At 36.1% G+C, this 9,612-nt stretch overlaps 1 protein-coding gene across 2 annotated transcripts; it reads left to right on the plus strand.

The window, feature by feature from the left end:
• Positions 1 to 278: 278 nt before the first annotated feature.
• LOC147490003 (MATE efflux family protein) lies at positions 279 to 8,971 on the plus strand. Of its 2 annotated transcripts, XR_015201276.1 has the most exons (14): positions 279 to 526; positions 599 to 720; positions 801 to 959; positions 3,535 to 3,698; positions 3,996 to 4,131; positions 4,828 to 4,924; positions 5,037 to 5,137; positions 5,690 to 5,853; positions 6,948 to 7,019; positions 7,129 to 7,245; positions 7,574 to 7,615; positions 7,736 to 7,831; positions 7,935 to 8,056; positions 8,376 to 8,971. XR_015201276.1 is itself a non-coding variant. In XM_086571230.1 (13 exons), the coding sequence occupies exons 1-13, from the start codon at positions 321 to 323 to the stop codon at positions 8,434 to 8,436; spliced, it is 1,617 nt and encodes a 538-aa protein (XP_086427356.1). In that variant the 5' UTR covers positions 279 to 320; the 3' UTR covers positions 8,437 to 8,971. The 2 variants fall into 2 exon arrangements, 1 of the variants encoding a protein (XP_086427356.1); XM_086571230.1 differs by lacking the exon at positions 7,574 to 7,615.
• The last annotated feature ends 641 nt before the right edge of the window (positions 8,972 to 9,612 follow it).

Raw genomic sequence — 9,612 nt, forward strand, 5'->3', positions numbered from 1 at the left:
CTTTGGAACGATTTCAGTGTAGAGAAGTTGCTATTTGTCAAAAGAATCTTAACCATCGGCAATTATTAATTATTTATGAATTATTAACCATCGGATCAATTTTTAATTTATGAATTATTTGTCTTTCGTATATTTTCGTCTCTAAAAGCAAATGTATGAATAAGTAAGTGGTCATCTCAAATAAGATTATGTAGAATTGTTTCCATGGGCCAATTTAAAATATCCCAAGGCCCAAATAAAGCCCGTTATATATTTCAATTATATCCGTTATTTTGTGTGGTTCCCGGGAAACTTGTGAAAGAAAAAAGAAGCTTTCAAAAATGGCTACTTCTTTCTTTCACCCTGTTATCTTCACATACTCCAGAAAGCAAACTACTAATATTCCACCAGTAAAACTAAACACTTCTTTAACTCGTCTTCGAAGAACAATACCCAAATCATCTCTTCAGAACAATCCTAATAATTTAAAAAAACCAGGGCCAAAACCAAATAAGAACTCATTTTTTCGTTTCCTTCCCCATGTAAGGTAAGTCAAGTTTCTTAGCTTGTGTTCTGTTTTGATAAGTTGGGTTGTTTTTGAAGTTGGTTTGTTGGTTAGGAATGTGTTTAAGTTTGATGAGCTTGGAATTGAAATATTGTCTATTGCATTCCCTGCTGCATTGGCTCTTGCTGCTGATCCTATCGCGTCTCTTGTTGACTCCGCATTTGTTGGTCATTTGGGTATGTAATTTTTTTTTACTGCAAGCCAACTTTGTTGTGTTATAAATTTGAGCTGAAATGCACTTCATTTTTTTATGCAGGGTCAGTTGAATTGGCAGCAGTTGGTGTGTCGATGTCGGTGTTTAATTTGGTTTCTAACTTGTTTAATGTTCCTTTGCTTAACATTACTACGTCTTTCGTTGCTGAAGAGCAGGCATTGGCTTATGCTGAAATTAATAGTACTATTGGCATCAATACAAGTATGTATTACAAATTAAACCTCTTGATATGAACTCGTAATTTTATTTATATGTGATAGATTTAAGTGATAGAAAAAATTGTTGTGGTTATTGAATAAGGGCATCTTGTGAGGTGAACTGTTGCCTATATATGAATATCTGTAGGTTTACTAGTAGTCTTTTAGTCCTAGAGGCTAGAGGCATATGGAAAAATAAACTGAGGGAGTGGAAACCAACAAGTAAATTAATGATCATGTCAAAATGCTCTGTAAGAGGCTTTATTGAACTCTTGAACCTAGAAGTATATGTTAGGAATATCCAACTTAATTGTACTTATTTTTTACCAATTACCAAACTATACAAACCTTTTTGTCTTGTTTTTTAATTAAATGAAGCCTGTAGGTAAGAGGAAGGGATGAAACTATCTCCCAAGATAGAACGGATTATGCATCTAGACTCGTGAACACAACATAAGCCCTCTATGTGATGAATAGCAACTCTTTGAAAAGTCACAAGAACACTATTTTTCCTGCAGTTGTCAACTTCTTTGGCACATTTAGCTGCTGGCATTGTTTCAAACAAATGCATCATTTTGAAAAGGTTTTTCTCACATTAGCAGAAAAAAACCCATTTCATCTTAAATGGGGTAATTTGGGAGACAAACTACTCATTCATATTTTGGATCTGGCAAATCATTTTTTTAATGAATATCCTGTTCTTTTACAAATATCTGTTTGATCGGATTTAATTGGACGATCGATGGACTTCAATTAAATTTTTTGTATTTAGACAATTTTTTTTTGCCTTTAACTTCACCTTGTAACATGTCATTAAAAGCTTGACTTATCCACGGTTCAAACGGTTGAGTGATTTCAAAGAATATGAGTAAATCATTAAAAGCTTGGCATGGCCGGATATGCACTGCCTTATATAGGAATGGGTTAGAGTATAATATTACTCCGGTGCTAAGCTAATCGAGTCACAAACCATGAACCTAGATCTTGGGATCTCCAAATAACTAGGTTGGTTTTTCCATTATGATGACTCTTGGTTGATTATCTCAAAAGCTTTAAGCCCATTCCCCTTGATAATCTTTTTCTTGCTCTCTAGTTAAATCTTTTAAAGCGGATCCATGAATGTTATCTTTTGACCTTACATAGTCGATTGAGATAACTCCATTTGAGAGCAATTGTCTAGCGGTATTATGTCTTCGAGACTTCGGTTATACATGCTACTCAGATACCCTCGATGTATAGTCCTCAACCAGTTTGGAATATCCTCTAAGAAATGAGTCACTTAGCTTCATACCTACCCTGATCCAACGCTTATGAATTTCGATTCCATATATAGTGGACCTTACTATACGTTTGCTATAAGGATTTCTTTGAAATTTATGCATCTCTCCTAGAGCAAAACACCACATTTGATGTCTTTTGAGTAATGCTTCAACAAATTTCAATTTTGAATTGAGTAATTCAAGAAGATATATAATCCCCACATTTTTCCAATTTCTCATGACAAAGTCAATAAATTGGAAAACCATTTAGATATATGTTTTTCAAGTGAGGCTTCTTCTTAAAAGAATGTCACATATCATTCATATAGTGTAAAAAACACTTCTAAGACCTCAATTTTGCTTACAAGTATGCTTATAAAACAATATCTTAAGCAATCTTCTTTATTGACACTCTTTGGCGCAATAGTAAAACACATATATCTTACAAATAATACAATATTTTTAGAACCTTTTTAGCACCCTCTATTCCTAACATCTGGAATGAAGCAAGGATTCTCGGAATCTTGGATCATAATTCCCTCCAAGTGTGGCATTACCACCACCTTGTTTGCTTTCAAGAAGTCCATTCCAAGAATGACTTGGAAAAATCTGTCTTAAGTTGTTAGGAATATCCAACTTAATTGTACTTACTCTTTACCAATTACCAAACTATACAAACCTTTTGTCTTGTAAGTGCCTTCTTAATTAAATCCGGAGCCTAGTGTAGATACACTATGTCCCTTAAGACAGATTTTTCCCCTCCACGGTGCTTGAAGGTTGATGGGAAACTATCTCCCAAGATAGAACGGATTTTCTTCTATAGAAAGCTAGACTTCAATTCATAGACTCGGCCGAACCACAACATAGTAATGATCCGGTGTATTTTTCTCTCCAAATTCATCCACTATTTATAGGTGAGTGGTGCCTTTTCGAAACAACACGGTGACTCTTGGGAAAAAGTAAGCAACTCTTTGAAAAGTCACATGTTTGAAAGGACACACCATTTCGGCATATAACTTTGTTTGAACCGGTGTCTATTTGAAAAGGTTGTACTTTTCGGCATGATTTTTTTCAAGTTTCAAACCCGGTGCACATTTCGAAAGGTGACCTTTTAGGCATAATGATCGTTTCAAACAAATGCATCATTTTGAAAATGTTTTTCTCACATTACGTACTGTTTCAAGAAAAAACCCATTTCATCTTAAATGGGGTAACTTGGGAGACAAACTACTCATTCATATTTAAATGGATTTGAGCAAATCATTTTTCTAACAGTATATAAAATATATGATCCCATCATAATTTTGTTTATTGTTGTAGGTGAGGAAGGATGTGATTATGCATCTGCTAAGCCCATGAATAGCAAGAAGCTCTTTCCTGCAGTGTCAACTTCTTTGGCACTAGCTGCTGGCATTGGCATAGCAGAAGCCATCGCGCTGTCTTTTGGATCTGGCTTTTTAATGAATATCCTGTGTATATCTGTTGTACGTCGTAATACCTTTTTTTTTTTTTTTTTTTTTGGCCTAACTTCACCTTGTAACATGTACTCAAACGGTTGAGTGTTCAAATTGTGAGACCATAACTTTAATTTATATTTCTGTTGCTTACCATTTCCAGTGTTCTTCCTCAGATACCCTCGAGTCCTCAACCATATTAAATCTCTAATGAGCATACATTTTTAGCTTATATGTATGCTCATAATCTCAAAAGTTCTACTGGCTAAAATTTCTAAATGTGGGTTAAGAAGTCAAATGTAAAATTTCACCTACTGTTTTGTACAGGATTCACCTATGCGCTTACCTGCTGAGCAGTTTCTTGCTCTGAGGGCCTTTGGTGCTCCAGCCATAGTAATTGCACTTGCTGCACAAGGAACTTTCCGTGGATTTATGGATACGAAGACACCTCTATATGCCACAGGTAAGTAGCTAATTCTTAATTGTTGCACTCTCATGGTTTATCTTTACTAAAGATGTGCTAATTGATTTAACTAGCTGACTTGAAAGAAGCCTCAAATGACTCGATTCAGAATTCTTCTACCTGTTAAATCTAAGTAGCAAATAGAAGTAATATTAAGTGATAAAATTATTACATGAACTTATACTATGCAATTTGCAACTGAAAAACCATTAAAATATTGACTACTATTCTCCTTTCCCCCCCTTTTTTGGAGTTATCAATCAATATGGCTTATCCTTTTCTTAGTCGATATATCAAGTAATTCCTTTCGGTCTCTCTCTCCCTCATATGTAAGTTTAATTACTGGAGTGAAGTAAAACCTTGATGAATAAGATAATTTGTTATTCTTAGTAACTTATGTAGTTCATACACAAACATGGTCTTTCGAGAAAATTGAACCAAGTTGGTCTTTATAGGATGCAATGCTTCTGATGCTATGGAAATTGTGTTAGAAAACCTTCTCTTTACTAGTCTGACCAGATGTGCTCATCATAAGCTGGTTACCTGAGGGGGTAGATCTTTTATAAGTCAAGCATTCCCCTGTAATTCTTGACCTTTTTGTTTGTCAGAGCTTGTGCCAGTTATGAGCTTTGTGACAATTGTCTTGAATGTACACTTCTGCAAGTTGTCTAATATATTGCTGTTTTGGTTTATCAGTTACTGGCAACTTACTCAATGCGATACTGGACCCGGTTCTGATATTCGCCTTTGGTCTGGGCATTGGTGGTGCTGCCATCTCTACTGTGATATCTGAGTATGTCAAGAATGTGGTAAAAGTAATTACTAAATGATGTTGAGTTCACATGAATGTTTTTCCTCGTGGACAACTTTTGTGATATTTGCTTAGTTGTTCATTTTATATTCAGGTATTTGATTGCCGTGATCCTCCTTCGGCAGTTGAGTTCAAAAGTACTACTTGTCTCTCCAAGTATAAGTGGGAGGAGAATTGGCCGATATTTGACATCTGGTAAGCCTTCTGCCAACCAATGTCTTGAGGTAGGAGAAAAAGCTTGTTTCTCAAATCAGGGTTACATGAAAAGAAGTAATTTTAGCCTCAACTTAACATATATTGTTTGAAGTATCTCTAAGTCATCAAGAAGTCCAGTAGGAAGTACACGTTTATGTCCTGGATATATGGGTATAAGGATGGTATAGATATATGGGTATAAGGATGGTAAAACAAATTTGGTCTGGAGGAGCATAGGGAAAGCGAAATTCAGTCGTAGAAGTCTTAATTAATGTTTAAAGGTAAAGGTTACAATTTAACTGACCTCAATTTCGATAAGCTCTAGATTATATGAAGTTTAACCAACTTCTATGCGAAACAGTAAAAATGTGACCCCAGACATACAGATGCTGTGTAACGCAGTGATTATGTTCTCATTACTTTGATGGGATCAGCCCTGAAGTTGATCATTGCCATCATGAATTTTCATGTAATTTGTAGTCTTGTAGATTACTTACTATGGTGCTTTAGTTTTCTCCTAAAGTAAGAGTTTCCAAACAATCCTGTTTGCAGGTGGTCTTCTAGTAGGCAGAACAATAGCGGTGCTTTTTACAATGACCTTGGCAACATCCATGGCTGCACGGCAGGGTCCTATTCCTATGGCAGGTCACCAAATTTGCCTGCAAGTTTGGTTGGCTGTATCTCTACTTACTGATGCTTTAGCGCTTGCTGGTCAGGTACCAGTTATCCTATTCTTGCCCATATAAGATGGAATGAGTCATTATATTTTAGTAATGTTCATCCATTTACACAAATGAAGTGACCATTCTTTATAGGTCTATCTAGTACTGTACTCTGGCTCTTGTTGATGTCTACTGCATGAGTTTTAAAAAAGTAAGGGAAGCCCAAACTTCTAGGATAAAAAGATTATGTGAAACCAAAGTGGCATAGATTAACTGAAACTCAATTCCACAACAGGGGATTAGTTACCATTAGGGAACCCCATTGTGGAGCCTTCGTGGCTCAAATCTAACTCATTCTGATTTTTGAATCTCCAGTTCATACTATTGAACATTTCCCTACTTTTGATTCCTTTTGTTGCCCATACCCTGATCTTCAGTTCCCTTGTTTATGATTCTAGCTCAGATTTGCTTTTGTTCCTACTACTAATCATGCATGCATTTGGTAATTCTACATAAACAAAAAAACAACAAAACCAGGTTCCGACCTAAATGACATTGGCATGGGTAAATCAGTATCCAAACACGGTCAATTACCAAAAATTGAGGTATATAATCTTCAATGTGTCAACGTGTCTTCTCCAGTATGGATACTTATCTGTGTATCCGACCCCAGTTTTTTTTGCAATCTATGAAGCAAACATATGTGGATATTATTGGTCTCAACGGTTGAGTATATTTTATTTTCTTTTTCTGTTACTATTTTGGTACTTAAATTTGATGCTGATATTATAGTCATGGATCACTTTACAATCTATATATATAGCAAACATATGTGGACATATTCCAAGATGGATGGTATGATGTCTGAAATCTGCTTGAACTTCAGTTTTTTTTTTTTAGTGGAGTGTAGTAATTGAAAATAGGGTTAGTTAGAGATAACATCCCCAGTTGCAAGATCCAACGGCTACGAGATGAAGTTGTTTTTTCACATGAAGAAGCATTACCATTGGATCTTGAAAATGGGTGGGGTATACCTAATTGCAACTAATAATGAGGGGGTATCCCTAACTAACCCTTGAAAATATTTTGATTTTTATTGCTTATATGGACCTTTGTCCTCACCCACCTATGTTAATCTTTCTTCCTAGGCTCTTCTTGCCAGTGGTTACTCACAAAGAGACTATATACGAGCACAGGATGTGATCTACAAGGTTTTACAGGTTAAAAACATTTCTTCTATCAAACATTGTTTCCCTTAATATTGGCTGGCCTTTTCTTCATTATCTTTCAAGTGATTAAGTAGTTGGTTACTGTTTAAATATGATTCAGATTGGTTTGTTGACCGGAGTAGCTTTAGCTGTTATGCTGTTCTTCGGGTTTGAGACCTTTTCTCGCCTTTTTACCTCTGACTCTGCTGTCTTGGAGATCACAAGATCAGGGGTTCTGGTAAGGACCAGTGATTATTTATTGTCTTTACTATGTGAGAAGTCCGAGGGTACATGCAAGGCATGGTAGCTTTGAGATAGCCTAAAAATGGCATTTTGCATGACAATTATGCAAGGCGTTTCAACCACTCTGTGATTCCCACTGGATCTATAATATGCTTACAATGTACTGGAGTGGAAGAGCTACGAGAAGTTGCAAATGCATTCTGCTATTTATATCATAGCAACGCAGCGTTGCTACTTGGTGGTAGACTTGTAGCAATGCTGTTTATATCATAGCAACGAACCATTCGACTTTAATGAAAATTGGAAATCTTTTGATGGAACAGATGGTTGTAGTCAATATGACAGATTGATTTGACCACATCTAGGTGCCCCTCCTCCCCCTGAAAATGCAGTATTTTACTGTGAGACTGCATAAACTTATATATTTTTGAGAATAATTAAATCAAATGAAGAAAATACTAACACCGACACATATTTATGAGCAGTTTGTTGCTGGCTCTCAACCAGTGAACGCCCTTGCTTTTGTTCTTGATGGACTCTACTATGGCGTTTCTGATTTTCCATATGCTGCATACTCAATGGTATCTCTACATGTGGCACTCTCTTAACTGTGTCCTTTTCTAACTACTGTTATTTAGGAATAAAAGGTTTAATGTCAGATAATGGATCATCCTTACTCCTTAGGTGTTGGTTGGACTGATCACGTCGATGTTCTTATATTTTGCGGCTCCTGTATATGGTCTTGCTGGAGTCTGGATGGGGTTGTTTCTTTTTATGAGTTTGCGAGTAGTTGCTGGACTTTGGAGGTAATCCAAATTTTGTTATCTGATTGAGTTCGTCAGCTTTTTTTTATCCGTCGTGAAAGACTGTTATATCTTTACTACTTGGTTGCTAAGCTGATTGCATGCGCACACATAAATCTCTGCTCACATTGCATTTTTGCCTGCCTCTGGATGGACCATAGGCCAATATCTAGCAATATGTTGATCAGATCAATAAGCATTCTTGTGTTTGTCTGCTTCTGATATTGGAGCTAATACCGATCACTGAAAAAGAAAAGTTTCATAGAATTTAGTGATGCAAAGCCCATCTCTCTCTTGTTGGAATTTTTATTTTCTCTCTCAGACTGGGCACCAGAAGCGGACCATGGGAGATGGTTTGGTCAAATAGAGCTGAAAATAACTGACAGACATCAAATTTGGGGCCTTTGCGACAAAGAACACAAAAGATTGAACAATAACAAGGAGTGAAAAAGAAATCTGTTCCCCTACTCCTGAGGAAGCCCAAGCAGACTCATTAATCCAGCCGAGGTTGCTATTGCGGAAACTGTAGGTGGCAATTTTCCGGTCATTCGTCTGTCATCCGTCTTCAAAAGGATGCATAATTCCAAAGTTTCAATACTGGAATGTGCTTATATGCTCAGGTCTCCCGGTGAGACGTGTTTGAGCCGGGTCGGTTTGGTAGATGACATATATATATACGAAGGACATCATCCATGGAAATAATCATTGTACTTCAAGGGGAGAAATGTAAGGTGGTTGCATCTCGAAAACAAGTGATAAAAGATGTACGTTTTCTGTTTTTCTTCTTTGTATTTTTTTTCTCTTTGGATCTTCCCGTGATTATCTAAGAAATGTACATAACACATTTCAGATATGATCAAATATGATCAAATATAGATATTACATTTTTGATATTAGAATATCTGCAATATTGTCGCATGTACTTTGTTACTTTTCTTATTTGCTTACTCCTCTGCGAATACTCTTTGGCATGTCTCTGATGTTACGTTCTCTTGCTCTTTCTTTTATATATATTCAACCAAGAGGTGTTTCTCTCCTCTTAGTGGCTCTTACTGACTGGGTACCAGAACAGTATCCAAACTCTACAAACCTGCTTATATGAAAATAGATTACAAGCATAATAACAGGTCAAGCCATCACTTGTCTTCACTCAACTATGCTACAAACCAATGTTTAAAAATGTGAAAGCGCGGGACGAGGTGTTTGATCAGCTCATAAGCCTCAAGCAGCGTATGACGTTTTCTAAATTCTAAACATTTCCTATTATGTAAGTATAAAGTTCTAAGTCGTACAAATCAAAAGTGAGCAAACAACCAAACAGAAGTCCACAAAGTGAAGTAAACTTTGTGGTACATCATTATATACAACAATCTACTCATAAACTTGAGATTTATTTAGAGTTTATATATTATCATTAAGAGTTAACAATTATACTCCATTTTGCAAGACAAGAGGGAACACATAGATGGATAGATTGAAACGTTTACAAGTTAAAGTACGTACAAAATGGGTTAGTCTGGACGTTTGGTACATCAATAATTCAATACTATTTGAAGTTG

This window comes from Coptis chinensis, chromosome 7 (genome assembly GCF_015680905.1).
Source record: "Coptis chinensis isolate HL-2020 chromosome 7, ASM1568090v1, whole genome shotgun sequence".
Taxonomy (NCBI): Eukaryota; Viridiplantae; Streptophyta; class Magnoliopsida; order Ranunculales; family Ranunculaceae; genus Coptis; species Coptis chinensis.

Excerpts from the sequence above, each read along its gene's own strand:
- LOC147490003 (XM_086571230.1), top strand. The coding sequence starts at position 321 with ATGGCTACTTCTTTCTTTCACCCTGTTATCTTCACATACTCCAGAAAG. Across the intron at positions 4,132-4,827 it reads GACACCTCTATATGCCACAG|TTACTGGCAACTTACTCAAT; the intron begins GTAAGTAGCTAA and ends TTGGTTTATCAG. Across the intron at positions 5,854-6,947 it reads CTTTAGCGCTTGCTGGTCAG|GCTCTTCTTGCCAGTGGTTA; the intron begins GTACCAGTTATC and ends CTTTCTTCCTAG.